The 17042-nt window shown below is 39.1% G+C and overlaps 1 protein-coding gene across 1 annotated transcript in view; it reads left to right on the plus strand.

The window, feature by feature from the left end:
* DCBLD2 (discoidin, CUB and LCCL domain containing 2) overlaps positions 1-17042 on the plus strand; it is a 127713-nt gene that overhangs the window by 41155 nt on the left and 69516 nt on the right. Inside the window, exon 3 of the mRNA XM_036746335.1 lies at positions 16134-16271. Within this exon, the coding sequence (XP_036602230.1) occupies positions 16134-16271 (138 nt within the window). The remainder of the gene's footprint in view (positions 1-16133; positions 16272-17042) is intronic.

Genomic DNA, 17042 nt, shown 5'->3' on the forward strand with positions numbered 1-17042 from the left:
AGAGGCAAAAGAAATAGAGAGTTTAGAAGAGTAGGCTGTTTCTTTCTCAGAGACTAGAGCAAAGGAAGAAAGCACGATCGAAGATGTAGAAGAGTTTTGAGGTGTGTTGTAGGAGGCATGAGGAAAGTCATGGTAATCTCAGTTTTTTCCTGTATAGGAAGAGGGTGATAGCTGCTGTAAGGAGTGGGGCATGGGATGATTCTGAGGCCTCCAGGAGAGAGGGGAAGGTTTGGAACAGCTACTGTCAGCCGTGTGGCAATCATGTTGGATTGAATTGGATGAAGGAAGACAATTAAAAGGCTATTTTGATAGTTCAAGTAAATGCTAATGAGCAAGAATTGTCTGAGAGGAGAAATGAGGATAGATTTGAAAAATGCAGATGAGGTGTAATTGACAGGATTTGGGAGCTGACAGGTTATCAGATGGGAGAGAAAAGGAAGATTCAGGGGTGACTTTGAGGTTGGGAACCTGCATGACTATAAGAATAGTGGTTCCTTAAAGAGATATAATAAGGAAGTTCAGAGGTTAGGTAGCAAGTTTCAATGAATTCTTTTATAGATATGTTGAATATGTGGTGCCAGTAGGACATCTAAGTGGAGATAAATTGAGGAATGTGCTAGAGTCAGCTTGTACTTGCTCAGAAAGCTGACTTAAATTTTCAGCATGAGCATTTATACCTCAGAAATGCTAAAAATCAAGGCTTCATTTATTGTTTTGTTGATTGTGTAGATGATAAAGCGATGGAGAAAATCTTAATGCAGATTAAATTTAAGTGTCATTTTTGGAGCGAGGGGGACAGGGAGAGCCATTCACTGTCACATTCCCAGAGATAATCGAGCAGGCTACTGGGGAGGTGGGATTCTAGTCCAGGAGAGAGATTAGAGCTATAAATATAGAACTGGGGAGCCATCTGGACAGAGATGATAATTGAATCAATGGGAACTGATAAGATCACCGAGAGAAAACTGGAGAGAGAGCAAAATCCCAGCACAGATCCTTGGTAAATATCTGTGCTTCATATAAAGGAGGAGATTGATGATGAACCCTCTAAAGAAGCTGAGATGAGGGTCAGAGAGGTAGGAGGAAAGAAGAGAGTAATGTCAGGAAAAGCCAGAGGAGAGTATATTGGGAGGAGGGTTTGGTTGACAGTATAAGAAGATGTCCATTTAAAAGATCTTGGTTGTCTTTGAGAGAGCAGTTTGTTAGTGGTTCGTTTGGAGTTCAGGTTGCAAGGGGGCTAGAAACAAAATAAGTAGGCAGGTGGTGAAGAAATGGATACTGAGCACAGAGAGCTCTTTTTAGGAGTTTAGCAATGAAAAGGTGGAGAAATGTAAGATGATATCTTTGGATGATTGTGAGATCTAGCGAAGTTTGTATTCAGGATAGGAAAGAACTGAGTTTATTTGCAGACGGTGGAGAAAGAGCCAGTAGAAACAAATCTCAAGATAAGAGAGAGGAGAGAAATGATTGTTGGGTCAAGCCCCCAGAGGAGATGTGAAATAGAGTGTTTGGAAGAGAAAAGGCTGCTTCTTTCTCAGAAACTAGAGCAAAGGAAGAAAGCGTGATTGAAGATGTAGAAGAGTTATCAGGTGTGTTGGAGGAGGCATGAGGAAAGTCATGCTAACCCCAGTTTTCTTGATAAAGTAAGGTGATAGCTGCTGTAAGAAATGGGACATGGGATGATTCTGAGGCCTCTAGGAGAGAGCGAAAGGTTTTGAACAGCCATTGTCAGGAGTGTGGCAATCATGTCCTTAACCTTTCATTTAATTAAAACCTCATACCTTGTTCATGCAGTCTGAAAAATTGAGTCCCCTCTATCTGTTAATTCAGTTAGTATACAGAACTCCTGGTAAGGAAGCTTCTTTCAGCGTATATTGGCTTCTTTGCAGCCTAGTTATTTGAGAGCTATTTCGGGACACAGAAAAGCTAAGCAACTTGCCCAGGATCTCACAGCCAGTGTGACTCAGAGGTGCAGCTTGAACTCAGGTCTTCCTGAGTCAGACCAGTAGGCCTTGGCTTTCATGCAGTTTATTTTTCATGTATAAAATTTTGAAATTTTTATTATCTCTAAGTTCTTTCTAGCTCTCATCTTCTAGAAATCCTCAATTTTATATTTATCCATATTCAATTTCATCTTGTCAGTGTTCTAACTTGCTATGATCTGTTTGAGTCTTGACTTTGATATCCAGAGCTTTGTCCCCCAGCTTTGTCTCATCCACAGATATGGTAGCATGCCTTCTGTGCCTTCGAGCTGTGATAAAAATTTTGATCAGGATGGGACCAAAGGACATAACCTTATGACCCTGTTCTGTCCAATGTAGAACCTGTATCCAGTTTGTTATGCATATCTTCAGAAGTCAGTTCCAGATATCCTAAGTTGGACCTCTGAAAGCATTTCCCATATAGATGTTATTTCACATGGTACTGTTAGGTTTCATAGTAAGATTCTACAGTATGCTTCAGGTTCGCTAGGGTTAAGACTTTGGTGGATGGAGTGTCTTAGGAACCTAATCTCTATGTATCACATTGTTTCTATGGGAAAATGCTTTACAGTGACTTATATGTGAACTTCTGGAATGCTGGCTGTTCCTAAATTTGAGGCTCCCTGAACTGGACAGTGCTTTTATTCAAGGGGCTTGTTCAAACTTTTCTCTGCTTCATTGTTAAGGAGCAAGGTAGTATTACCATTTTGGAGGTGGGAAGGAATCAAAGCACAAAGATAACTTTCCTAAAATCAGAGTTGGGGATGCATAGGGGAATTGTGTCAAGACTATACAAGGGTGAAGACTGATGGGACACAGAGACTACTATATTTGGTAACTTATTGAACCACTTGTAGATCCAGTATCTATTTCTTAGGAAGTCAGTTTGATTTGGTGAAAATAACATTGAGTTTAGGAGTCAGATCTGGATTCAAGCCCCATTCTCTAGTCCCAGATCTCTAAGCCATTGTGAACCTTGCCTGGTCAAGTTCTATCACTTATCTGCACCTCAGTTTAGGCATCCTTAAAATTAGCTCTTCATATTTGTACATTGATGTACTACAATTTATTTAGCCATTCCCCAATGAATGGGAGTCTCCTTTGCTTTCTGTGTTTTTACTATCACAAAAATTGCTGTTATAGATATTTTGGTGTATAGACCCACCTTTTATTCTCCTTGGGATATATTCTTAATCGTGGGGTCTTTGGGCAAAGAGCACGGACATTTTTGTCACTTTTGAAAACATAATTCCAAACGATTTGACAAATTCTCATAGTTTCATCAACCAGTCTTCCCATTCCTCCTCCAGTCTTTTATTGGCTTTATTTTTATTTGTATTTTACTTATTATTAATGATTTGCAGCAATCTTTCATATTTTTGTTGATATTTTGAAATTCTTTGGTTAATTATTTGTTCATATCCTTTGACCACTTAACCATTAGGGAACTGATTTTGATCTTATATATTTGTCCTCATTCCTTGTATCTTTTAGGTATATTTAGAGCTATTTTAGACAAACTTGTTAGAGGTATAGTACCCTTTTGGGTACTCCCTCTAATTCACAAGGATAGGTTCCTCAGGGTCAGGGTGCTCTGTGGGTCTCTACCCCCAAAACTATAGCTTACAAGGCCCCACTGATGGGTTTACCTTTCAGTAGTTAGCTGGAAGACACGGCTCAAAGTAAAAGTCATTTACTGGAATATGGTGAGATGATTTACAACAGAAGACTCTACTACTTAATACTTAGGGCATGCCCTCCAACTAACATGCACACCATCAAAAGGGAGATTCTTCAGATAGAAAGATTACACATGAGGAACTTGCATACATGAGTAATTTATACTTTAAATGAAGCAGGACCACTGATGTTTTCTTATTGTTCCCACAGTATTCCTTGCCCTGTGCGATAGTTGGGTTGGATATATTACCCCTCTGGGTTCACTGCATCCATTCTTTGCCGGACATGTTGCTCCACAGGGTTTAGTGACCTGCTTTCGGCAGGGCTTGTTGCTTTCCCAGATGACTGTAGTTTTTGAAGTCTATAGCAGAGGTGTCAAACACACATCCTGCAGTACTCCAGAATGCAGCCTGAACCAGAGTGAAATGTAATTGGGAAATTTTTTAACAAAACAAGTAAAAATACTATGAAATATAGACAACTTTACTTACTAAAACTGTCAGCATGCACCCCAAAAGGATCCTTACTTCCCATTCGTATATGAGTTTGATTCCACTGTTCTGCAGCTTTTGGCAAAGCTGAAATCCTTTTGTAAGACACTGCCAAGATTTTTTGGAAGGAACCAGAACCTTTATTCTAGAAGTGGCAGGAAGGCTTCCTAGTTCTGCTTCCTCAGTACCCTAGCTCTTAGGTTTCTAGGATTCTGAGCAACAGGATCCCCGTTTGAGGTACCACACTGTCCTTCCAGACTTTGACATTCTTCGTGCAGTGTTTAAGTTCAGAAAACAGTGAGTTTAAATTCTCATTCTAGGCTATATACAAACTAGAGATATAAATGGAAAAGCAAGTCCATTTCTGCTCTCAAGGAGCTCATGTTCTAAAAGCTATCAGCTATGCCCTTAAATTTATCCATTCCAGGCTTTTTGTTGTTGTTGTTTGTCCTTCTTTCTAGAAGAAGACCACAACATCAGGAAGGTGATACCATGACTTGCAAGTGAATTGAATTTAAATAAGGGAGGACTGTGCAAACTCACCAGCTTCACTTTCTCCTCGGGAGCCATCTGGGTCTAGTGGCAAAACAGATTAGGACAACTGGAGATGCCCTGCTATCCCCCCAATTCAGGCTATATGTAAGCCTAGAGATATAAATGGAAAAGCAAGACCATTTCTGCTCTTAAGGAGCTCACATTCTAATAGCTAACAGCTACAAGTCAGATGGAAAGTCACTATGGTCCTTAGAGTGCAATGGCAGAGCAGATTGTAATGTATCATCTTTAATGCTGTTCCCTTTGATAAAACCATATGTATTTCTGATGTTGACCTGTTTGATAGCGCAAACAACTTTGCTGGAGAGAACTTGGCTTTCAGGTCTCCATTAGCTGGTGCCAATGAGGATGTAGGGACTGCAGCACTTGCAGAAGAAGTTGCCAGGTTTCATATTTTTTTAATTTATTTTTTTATTTTATTATTTAATATTTTTAGTTTTCAGCATTGATTTCCAGAAGATTTTGAATTACAAATTTTCTCCCCATTTCTACCCTCCAACCCACTCCAAGATGGCATATATTCTGATTGCCCCGTCCCCAGTCAGCCCTCCCTTCTGTCACCTCACTCCCCCACATCCCCTTTTCCCTTACTTTCTTGTAGGGCAAGATAGATTTCTGTGCCCTGTTGCCTGTCTATCTTATTTCCCAGTTGCATGCAGAAACAACGTTTTTTTCGAACATCTGATTTTAAAACTTGGATTTCCAAATTCTCTCCCCTCTTCCCTCCCCAACCACCCTCCCTAAGAAGGCAAGCAATTCAACATAAGCCACACATGTATCATTATGCAAAACGCTTTCACAATACTCATGTTGTGAAAGACTAACTATATTTCCCTTGATCCTATCCTGTCCCCCTTTATTCAGTTTTCTCCCTTGACTCTGTCCCTTTTCAAAAATGTTTGCTTTTGATTACTTCCTCCTCCTATCTACCCTCCCTTCTGTCGTCCCCCGTTTTTTATCGCCTTCCTCCTCCTTTCCTGTGGGGTAAGATACCCAACTGAGTGTGCATGTTATTACCTCCTCAAGTCAAATTTGATGAGAGCAAGATTCGCTCATTCCCCTTCATCTGCCCCCTCTTCCTTTCCAATGAACTGCTTTTTCTTGTCATTTTTATGTGAGATAATTTACCTCATTCTATCTCTGCCTTTCTCCCTCTCTCAATGTATTCCTCTCTCATCCCTTACTTTGATTTATTTTTTTAGATTTCATCCCTTCATATTCAGCTCACCCTGTGCCCTCTGTGTGTGTGTGTGTGTGTGTGTGTGTGTACATTCCCTTCAGCTACCCTAATACTGAGGTCTCATGAATTACACACATCATCTTTCCATGTAGGAATGTAAACCAAACAGTTCAACTTTATTAAGTCCCTTATAATTTCTCTTTCTTGTTTACCTTTTCATGCTTCTCTTGATTCTTGCATTTGAAAGTCAAATTTTCTATTCAGCTCTGGTCTTTTCACTGAGAAAGGTTGAAAGTCCTCTATTTTATTGAAAGTCTATATTTTGCCTTGGAGCATAATACTCAGTTTTGCTGGGTAGGTGATTCTTGGTTTTAATCCTAGCTCCATTGACCTCCAGAATATCATATTCCAAGCCCTTATGTGCCTTAATGTAGAAGCTGCTAGATCTTGTATTATCCTGATTGTGTTTCCACAATACTCAAATTGTTTCTTTCTGGCTGCTTGTAGTATTTTCTCCTTGACCTGGGAATTCTGGAATTTGGCGACAATATTCCTAGGAGTGTTCTTTTTGGGATCTTTTTCAAGAGGTGATTCTTTCAATTTTTGTTTTACCCTCTGGATCTAGAATTATCAGGGCAGTTCTCCTTGATAATTTCTTGAAAGATGATATCTAGGCTCTTTTTTTGGTCATGGCTTTCAGGTAGTCCAATAATTTTTAAATGAACTCTCCTTGTTCTATTTTCCAGGTCAGTGGTTTTTCCAATGAAGTATTTCACATTGTCTTCCATTTTTCATTTCTTTGGTTCTGTTTTATAATATCTTGATTTCTCATAACGTCACTAGCTTCCGCTTGCTTGAATCCAATTTTTAAGGTGATATTTTCTTCAGTGGTGTTTTGGACCTCCTTTTCCATTTGGCTAATTCTGCCTTTCAAGGCCTTCTTTTCCTCATTGGCTTTTTGGAGCTCTTTTGCCATTTGAGTTAGTCTATTTTTTAAGGTGTTATTTTCTTCAGTATTTTTTTGGGTCTCCTTTAGCAAGTTGTTGACTTGTTTTTCATGGTTTTCTTGCATCACTCTCATTTCTCTTCCCAATTTTTCCTCTACGTCTCTTACTTGCTTTTCCAAATCCTTTTTGAGCTCTTCCATGGCCTGAGCCCAATTCATATTTTTCTTGGAGGCTTTTGATGTAGGCTCTTTGACTTTGTTGACTTCTTCTGGCTGTATGTTTTGGTCTTCTTTGTCACCAAAGAAAGTTTCCAAAGTCTGAGTCTGAATCTGAGACTATTTTCACTGCCTGTTCATGTTCCCAGCCAACTACTTGACCCTTGAGCTTTTTGTCAGGGTATGACTGCTTGTATTGTAGAGAGCGCTTTGTCCCAAGCTTAAGGGGCTGTGCTGCTGTTTTCAGAGCTACTTCTACACAGCAAGCTCTGCCACGCCAGCGCTCCTTCTCCCCCAAGAACCTCCAACCAGGATTGTGGCCCAGATCCAGGCAGGGCAAAGTAGGCTTTCCACTCCCACTCTAATCTGATGCTTAATTCCTCCCACCAGGTGGGCCTGGGGCCAGAGGCAACTGCAGCTGTAGCTCTGGAAGCAGCCTCAGAGCTGCACCACCTCAGTTGCCCCTGCCCCTGGGGCAGTGGCTGACCACAAACTCCTTTCACTCTGTCCCAGCAGCTTTTCCCACTAACCTGCTGTGTTATCTTTGGCATTTGTGGGTTGAGAAGTTTGGTAACTGCCACAGCTCTCTGATTCAGGGCGCTATACCCTGCTCTACCTGGCTTCTGGGCTGGTTGTTGCTGGCGCAGCCCATGCTGGGCTGTGCTCTGCTCCACTCCCAGCTCCGTGCGATAGACCCTTCCCAGCAACCATCTGGGCTGTCCTGGGCTGGAGCCCTGTTTCCCTTTGCTATTTTGTGGGTTCTGCAGCTCTAGAATTTGTTCAGAGCCATTTTTATAGGTGTTTGGAGGGACTTGGGGGAGGGCTTAAGAAGTCCCTGCTTTCCAGCCACCATCTTGGCTCTGCCCCTGCCAGGTTTCTGCTTGATGAGGTTTGCTACCCTGAATGAAGGCTACATGGAAGCAGATCCTGTGGTCTGGTGAGGCACTTGGGATTTCTTGGCAGGTGGTCATTGGTTGGTATTGCCAGTCACAAGGATAGTAAATCTGAAGCTTCGTGGTCATTTTGGGCACCATGATGGAGGAAAGACACGTCCATTCTATTTGTGGAGAAGTAATGGTCAGGATTGTAATGATGCTTTGACTTGCCTGGCACATGCTGCCTTCTGTAAGGAACTTCTTTTTGCTGATGAGGAAGGAGCAGAGAGAAATTCCCCTTTCTTCCTTGCAGTACTCAGCAGGAGGCTTTTTTGAGCATACAGTCTTCCTAATTATCTCGGACTTGGGCCAGTTTACTTTTGATGTAGGCCATGAGGGCATGGTTGATCTCCTGAGCCAGTTTTTAGAATAATGATAGTGATGATGATGATAGTAATAATAATAAACTGACATTTATATAGGACTTTACCATTACTATCTCATTTGATCCTCATAGCAACCCTGGGAGGTATAGCGCCTGTAATTATCCCCATTTTACAGATGGGGAAACTGAGGCAGACAGCTACCGTGATTTGCCCAGGGTCACACAACTAATAAGTGTCTGAGGTCCAATTGAACTCAAGTCTCCCTGATTTCAGGGCCAGCTCCCTATCCATTGTGTTTAATTAGCTGCCAAGTCCTTGGACATCCTCCATGATCTTCATCTAGTAACTAACGTTCTCTAGTTCAGACCTGCACAACTTGGCAGTAGGTAAAGGCCAAAATTAAAATAGGCTAAATTTCTTCAGATCGCAGATTGGTTATACTAGAGACAAACTGATGATGGTTGGTTGCTGCGGGCCATGTGGCGAACAGGATAGTATGCAGAGGCAACCCTACATTTTTTGTGGGCCCAAAATCCTTTGGCTACCACAGATTGTGCAGGCCTGCCCTAATCCCATCAGTCTGACTGAGGAACTAATTCAGTTTGATCATTTGCTAACAGTGACTCAGTGTTTTATGTTATTAGGCTGTTCATAAACTCCTTTATACTTTGTCATTGGATGGCTTAAGAAAAATCTCCAATTTGGTCAGGAAATTCCCCCAATCCACTTTCTTTGCACAAGGATACTCCACTGTCCTTCAGAGATGGAAATGGTAGAGTCACACCATGAGATCAGATATTACAATGGTTCTTTCCACTGTGCTATTCTTCCTTTAACACATGATTCATTTTTACCACACACAAAAAATCAGTTTACATTCAGCAACTATAAAATCCTATGAAACCCATCTTTATTAAGTTTCTATTATATAAAAGTAAGGTACTTTAGTATTTGCCTGTAGCTACTTTTCTAGGGTAAAAAAATCCTCTTCTCTAACACTCAGTTCAAACTACTTAGTAAGACATGTTATTGTTATTTGTGAGGTGGGCTTGTTACCTGTCTTCAAGTCTAGTGCTACATGTACTACAGTTTTCACTTTTAAATTTTCTTAAGTAAGTAGCTTTTCTCTAGTACTGATATACATGATATAATTTCAGTTCATTGAGGTTCACTTTGTGTGGTATGGTAACTTAAAAACATTTTTCTGGGTTTTTTTTATTGTTACCTAGGAGTGTGAGAAAAATTAAGTATTTCTAATGAGCTAGTGTAATATAAACTGATAATAGGGATGATGTATGTCTTTGCATTCACAGTTCCACTTAGTGTTTTTTATTTGAATGTATCTTTTTGTGGTTACCTTTTAATAAATCTCATTCATATGGCAGAGAACATCCAGTACTGATGAGTCTTGTTGAAGCTGTACACTTTAATAAGAATCAACTGTCTTATGTAAATTTTTTGCTTGGTATGACTTATCTTTTCATCTATTTCCAACTGGTTTGAAAATTTAATGTGATGGGCAGTAACTTTAGGTTCAGCTTGCTTTGCAGCTAACAAATTATAAAGCAGCTAATAAAGCCAAAAATTGAAGTCGTACTACAATACTTTGGGTGGTGGTTAGAAGATTTGTGAAATACTTCTGTGTTCCTATTTTAAAAAATAGATTTTTATTTTTAGCATCTAAATCCTTTATTCTCTAAATTTTTTTGCTAGTAATTCAATATTTAAGAACTCTAAGTCTTAAATTTTCTTCACTTTTTTCTCTTGTGGTTTAAAATGTAAAGAATGTGATTACTGCTGCATGATTTTTTTGGGTGAGTGGTGGTGTTGGCTGTATACGTGCTAAGTCAAAACCTGAGCGTAAAAAAGAATCCATGTAAAGATAACTAGGTTAGGTTTGTACTCCGTGATTACCTGTCAGAAAGGTGTTTTTGAAAATAATACCTCTCAAGGGTAAGGATGTTTGTGTCTCATAGAATGGCAGAAGTACTGGCATACTAAAGAAGAGTGTTTGTTCTTTGCCTTTTAACCTTCTATAGTAAGATATTTAGCTCAAATCTCTTCTGGGGATTTTCAGAGCACAATAGCATGTTCCCTTTGAAACTATGAAAGAGAAATCCTCCCAGTATGCGATATAAACAAGGAATATAAATATTCTCATCTATGGAAAATTCATGGCATTATCTTCATGCATAGGTCAGAAAATTGGGCTGCAGGTATTGATCCAGATGAAAATAGAGAAACAGTATAGTATAGTACAGAAAGATGATTTACAATGAAAATATTATTAGATTAATTTTCAAGAGCAGTACAGAAGTGGTCACATTATTTAAATTTGCACTATTTGAAGTTATGATTATATGTAAAATATGGCCATTTTTTCTAACCCAATGAAAAAATTTAAAAATAAGCTTTAATCTATTTAATAATGTAATATGACAGCAAAGGATAAGAACATCATGTTTCTGATTCATTTATTACAAAGTAATAGGGTAGCGTTAGAAAGCAAAATTTTTAAAAATAAAATATTACCAAATATCATAAACTATGCAGTAATATGACAAAAATATTGTTGAAAATATCATTAGTAGTGTAGAAATAACTTTTTTTTCTTTCTTTAAGTCTTTGTACATATATGTACTATCCCCACATCTCAAGAGAATTTGCATGCTTTCACATTCTTATACAATATACCAAGTGCAGTTGGATGACCTGGGGCATTTTCTAAAATCACTATGCTTTCTAAAATCACTAGTGCTTAAAACTCAGTATTGTTGTCCTTGCAATATATTTCAGCTGGTAGGCTAAAATAACTTGAAAACCATTCTTTGGAAATAGCTTTAGTCATCCATTCTTTCTTATTTGACCACTAAATACCTGGAAAGCAACTGGTAGTTATAGGCTGTGGGAGTATGAAGATTTCAACATCATTAAACAAATATTGCTTTCCATTTAGAAATCTCTTTCTGCATTACCCCCCAGTAAAGGTGTTAGACCATCCTTAGGCAATTTAAAAGCAAATTGAGTTTTTTTCTTTCTTAGAAATATGAGTTCTAGAAGGCACCCTTTCCCAGAAGAAGCCCATTTTATCTAGATTAAAAATGTGTTTATGAGTGTATCCTCCTCCTTTGATTGTCTTCTTCAAAACATCATGATATATTTCACTGCCAAGTCCTCATCTGTTTTGGCTGCCTCTCCAGTAATTTTAATATTATGTGGTTGAACTCGATTTTGAAAGCAATTGAACCCGCCATGTTTTGCAGTAAAAGTTTCTTCATTATCCACTTCATTCTCATTTTCTTTCACTGCCTTAAAGAAATTTGAGTCTTTTGACTGACTGACTCCTCTAAGAGCAGGTTTTTTGGTTTGGATTCATTTTTTGTGTGTGTGTCCTTCAATCTCTACAGCTAAAAGTTTTTCATTTCTATCCCCGTAACACTTCTATCTTTTCTAATTATTTGCAACCCACAAAAAGCTGATGTAGCATTGCCCTTTTATTTTCTTGCATGTTTTATAATATTCCATGTCATGGATTCAGGCATTCTGACGTCTTTGTCGTATTTAGAGATGAAAAGTAATGACCTAAACTAGATTGGTAACCCAGTGAAAAGAGAAGGGGATGGATAAAAGATACTTTATAGACACCAAACTGACAAGATTAGGCAACTATTCAATATGGGAGGGGAGGAATGAAGAAGAGTTGATTATTCTGAGGATGTAAACCCCTGTGACTGGAAGGATGGTGATTCCCTTTGGCAGAAATAGGGAAGTTGAGGAGGGGGATGGATCCAGACTGCTGGAATAGTCTTAATTGCTCTTTCTACTTCTTTTTCTTTCATTTTTTCTAATTCATCTCCCAGACAGCTGCAAAAATGATATTCCTGAAATACAGATCTAACCCTATCACTCCTCTGATGAAGAAAATAAAGTGGTTCCATCTTGTCTCTAGGATACAATACAGATGCCACTGGCATTTGAAGCCCTTCATAATCTGGTTCCAGTTTATTTTTCCTTATTTCACATTATCATTGTTATTAACAATTATAATAATTGTTATTATTTCCATACTATTACTTGCTATTCCCTGTTCTACTCTATTGCCTTTATACAGGCTGTCATGTCTTCCCCTCATTCCTGTCCCACCCACCCCCTCCATTTGGGCCCCCCCCCCCCCCCCCACTATTGCTGGAATCCTGGAATATTCTCCTGCCTCATCTGTATCTTTTGAAATCTTTACTTCTGTTCTAGACTCAGCTCAGGAGCCCCCTTCTATAGAAAGCCTTTCTGGATCCTCTCAATTGTTAGCCTGCTTCCTTCTCTGTTGCCACCCCTAAATTTAGACCTGGATGGGACCTTTGAGGACATAGAGTCTAATCCTCTCATTTGTAAATGAAGGAAACTGAGGCTGAGAGAAGTTAGGTGACTTGCTGAAAGTCAAGCAGTGAACAATTCTTTAAATACCTACTTCATGCCAGGCACTATGCTAGATATGCAAGAACAAAAAACGAGACAATCCCTACTCTCCAAGGACTTTACATTCTAACAAGAGAAACAGCAAGTACATAGAAAAATATAGGCTGCATGAGTATAAAGTTAATAAATATAAATACATTCAAAATAGTTAAATATAAAGTCATTTGGGAGGAAGGGCATGAGCAGATGTGGGGAATAAAAATTTCATGCAGAAGATGGTTCTTCAGTTTCATTTTAAAGGAAGAGACATTCTTTGAGTTTGAGGTTAGGAAGGAATGCATTCCAGACCTTGGGGCAATCAAAGCACAGAGATAAGAGATCAATTTTTGTATGTGAGAGAAAGTAGTATGGGGGGGGTGGACTTCAAGCATTTATTAACCACCTAGCATGATCCAGGCACTATGCTAATTGCATTACAAGCAGTATCTCATTTTATCATCATTTAAATAGAATGCCAGTTTGGCAGGCTCAGTTTGGAAAGGGGTATAATGTTCAGTCACGCTGGAAAGAGGTTGGATCCAGGTCGTGGAGGGATTTAAAAGGGAAACAGGAGTTTATGTTTTATAGCAGAGGCAGTTGAAAGCCACTGGAGTTGATTGAGTAGATAGGTCATATCTGCTTTTAAGGGGAATCCCTTAGGCAGTTGTATGGGGGGGTGGATTGGAGTGGAGAAGATGAGGCAGGAAGTCTAATTTTATATAGTACAGGTTGGAGGTAATAGGAGCTTGAACTAAGGAGGGAGGATAGTGAGGTTTTTTTTGACACCCTGAGTTTGAGGTGTCTCCAGGACATCTAGCTTGAATTGTCAAATTGGTAGTTGGTAATACAGAACTGAAGTTCAAGTTCAAGTAAGAGACTGCTGTAACTCTAGAAACCATTTGGGTAGAGATGCCAGTTAAACCTACAGGAGCTGATAAAGTTACTTAGAGAGTGTTAAGGGAGAAGAGAAGAGAGCTCAGGACAGAACCTTAGGGAAACATACCCACAGGTAGGAAACATGAATGATATGGGTGATATCTAAGAAAGGAGACTGAGAAGGAGTGGTCAGAAAGGTAGGAGAAGAGCCAGGAAAGAGAGGTGGTTAATAGTGTCAAAATCAATATTCGCATTTATTAAACACCTGTTATATTCCATCCATTGTGCTAAGCAGTGTCAAATGCAGCAGAGAGGTGGAGAATGACTAAGCCTGAGAAGACACCGTCGGATTTAGCAATTAAGAGATCATTGGTATCTTTGGAGAAGATAATTTGAATTGAACAGGGTTTGAAGCCAGCTTGCAATAGGTTGAACAGTGAGAGAAGAGGACATGGAAGCACTGAGTTTGACTGTGAGAGGGAAGAGAAATGATATCTTGATGGACTGGTTTTGTCTAGTGAAGATTTTTTTGTATGGGGAAGACATGGGTATATTTGAAAGGAATAGAGAAGGAACTAGTTGATAAGGAGAGATTGAAAATTCCAGAAAAGTTGAGGGTGGAGTTGATGATTGGACTGTGTAATCTGCTGGAGAATACAGGAGGACAAGATTTAAGTGCACACATGCCTTTTGTCATAGACTGGGGGAAAAGGTGCACAGAGTGGGAAGTGATATAAAGCAGTTTTGAGATAAGAATGGCAAAAGGAGCTAGAGGCAAGGTCCTCAGCTGTGGGGGAGGAGAAGGGCTTGAGTAGGGAGGGTAACTTTTACAATAGTTTCTTAAGGAGGGGAGATAGGAAATTAGAAAAGAAATAAAAAGAATCCCTTGCTACAATGATTGCCCAGTTGAGGTCAGATAACACAAATTTGTAATGTACCCAATCAGTGCAATTGAGCTTTCCTCTCATAAGTTCTCAAAGTGGGTGATACTGCCCCCGGGGGACTCTGGAATGATCCAGGGGGTGGTATTATTTTGAAATGATACACATTTTTTTTAAATAGCTGGAAGAAAGTGGATTTCCAGGGGGGCACTGAGTAATTTTTTAAGGGGGCATTAGGCCAAATAAGTTTGGGAACCTCTGATTACAAAGTGGCTAATGAGTAGTAGTAGAGGAGGCAAATGGTGAGAGTAATCCTAGACAGGTTTGGCATGAGAAGAGCAGTGGTAGGAGAAGGAAGCAAGGATCTGGAGAGGAGAGTCATAGGGTTGAAATGGCTGACCATTGGGTCGAAGTTGGAGGAGGATAAAGCTAGAGCCAGAGGTAATAAACTAAGGAAAGGTAAATGGACTTGAGGATTCAGTCATTTGGAACAGGTTTGGGTGGGGGTGAAGTATAAAGAAAGATGGAATGTTAAGTGCATATGGGCAAGGGAAGCATTCAAGGGAATGCGAAGAGTGAGCTGGTCAAGGCCTAAGTCAGCTTCTACAACTGGGTAGTTGTTGGAGGAGGCATGGGGCAGTGGTCCCCTGGTTCTACAGAGAGGATGCTGGGGAACCATGCTGCCCAGGCAGCATAAGAGGCAGGATTTGGACTCCGGTCTTTATGACTTCAAACCAATTACTTTGCATATATTTGCATTTATATATCTCTGTGCTTGCTGTTTTTTGAGCAGGGACTCTTTTCCATTTTTGTCTTTATTTCCAGTGTCCAGTACAGTACCTGGCATATTAGGTACTTGTTAAATTGAATTATTGAGATTTTTTAAACAGACCTGTTAGGGTTTATACGTAGAAGGAAGTGTGCCCATTAAAATGTTTTCCTTAGTAGTCTGTGCACTTAATTCAGATGATACTTCTCTTGTTTTAAACATTTTGGAACTCATTTTTTGGAATTGCCTTTAGAGCCAGTTTACCAGTCACATATTAGTCAACCACAAACATTTATTTGGTACTTACTAAGAGCCAGGAGCTGTGCATCAGACACTATTTAGGACCCTTACCTTTATTTTTTTTTCCATTCTTTCTGCTTCACTGTTTAGTTCTCACTCTCTACCCTCCCCCGCCCCCAACCCCAATCTTCTCTCTCCTCCTTTGAGCCAGCAGTCTGAGGATTCCCAGGGAGAAGGCCTCTTGGTGAACTGAAACACCATGAGGGCTGGCTTGAAACAAAAGCCAGGAAGAAAGTCACTGAGCATATCAAGAAGCAAACTTACTAAAAGTTCATCTTTGTGATATCTTGTCTGCTACAAATCAATAAAATGGAGCACTGATAAGTAGAGAATTTGAAATTTACACCTTTACTTTGTCTTTGAGTTACTTTTTATTTTTCTTCAATAAAGTGATATTTAGTTACTATTTCAAAACTTTCAATATTATCAATTAATTTAATTGAGTGGCTGCTGAATATTAATTATAAATACATTGCTGGCATCTACATTCTATTGTGTTATGCATGATGGGTACACAAGCTAATATATTTTTTAAAATTTTTAGGTAAATATTGTGGTCTGGGGTTGCAACTGAACCATTCCATTGAATCAAAAAGCAATGAAATGACAGTGCTATTCATGAGTGGAACCCATGTTTCTGGACGTGGATTTTTGGCCTCCTATTCGATTACAGATAAACCAGGTAATTTTTAGTTTTTATAATTTCCCACATATTGCCAGTTAAAAAAAAAACTCTAAATAGTTCATAAGTTCAAGATGGAGGGGGGAGGATAGACTCTACCAAAACTTCGTTCTGTCAGTTTGGTGGTAAAAACAGTAAACCTCTTCTAGATTTGATTAAAATGACTAAAAATGTTGCACGCTATCCCATAAAGGCCTCTCCTCAACAGAGGAATACCAGCCTTTTCATTGCAATCTCATGAAAAATCATAATGTTTAGAAAAGATTTTAACATGATGTAAATGTAAAGCTTTATTGTTCAGATATAAGCATACCACTTCATATCTGCAACAGTGGTAGAATAGAGTATAATTTTTTAATCAGAAAATGTATACTTGGATTTTTATAAAAATAGGACTACATTTATATTTATTTTAAAAACAAATTTAGCTTTCTGTTTATTTTGTACAAGGAATATATGTAATGTTTGTTCATCCCACAGTTGGTTGGATGTTAGGAATACTGGGGACAGCTACTCATCTTCATGGGTCACGTAGGAATATCAAGTGAAGGAAACAAAGGTACCAATGGAACCAAGAAAATGTACCTTGGAAGCCATAGGAAGAGAGGATAAAAATATCAAGGACACAGGGGATGGTCAGAAGTGTCACTTGCTTCAGAGAAATTATGGGTATTGAGAAAAGGCTATTGATTTAAGCTAGTGGGAGATGGCCTTTTGTGAATGGAAGACAATCTGCAAGGGTTTGTGGGAGCAGTTTGGATATATTTATTA

Source organism: Trichosurus vulpecula, chromosome 2, assembly GCF_011100635.1.
Source record: "Trichosurus vulpecula isolate mTriVul1 chromosome 2, mTriVul1.pri, whole genome shotgun sequence".
NCBI classification, from domain to species: domain Eukaryota; kingdom Metazoa; phylum Chordata; class Mammalia; order Diprotodontia; family Phalangeridae; genus Trichosurus; species Trichosurus vulpecula.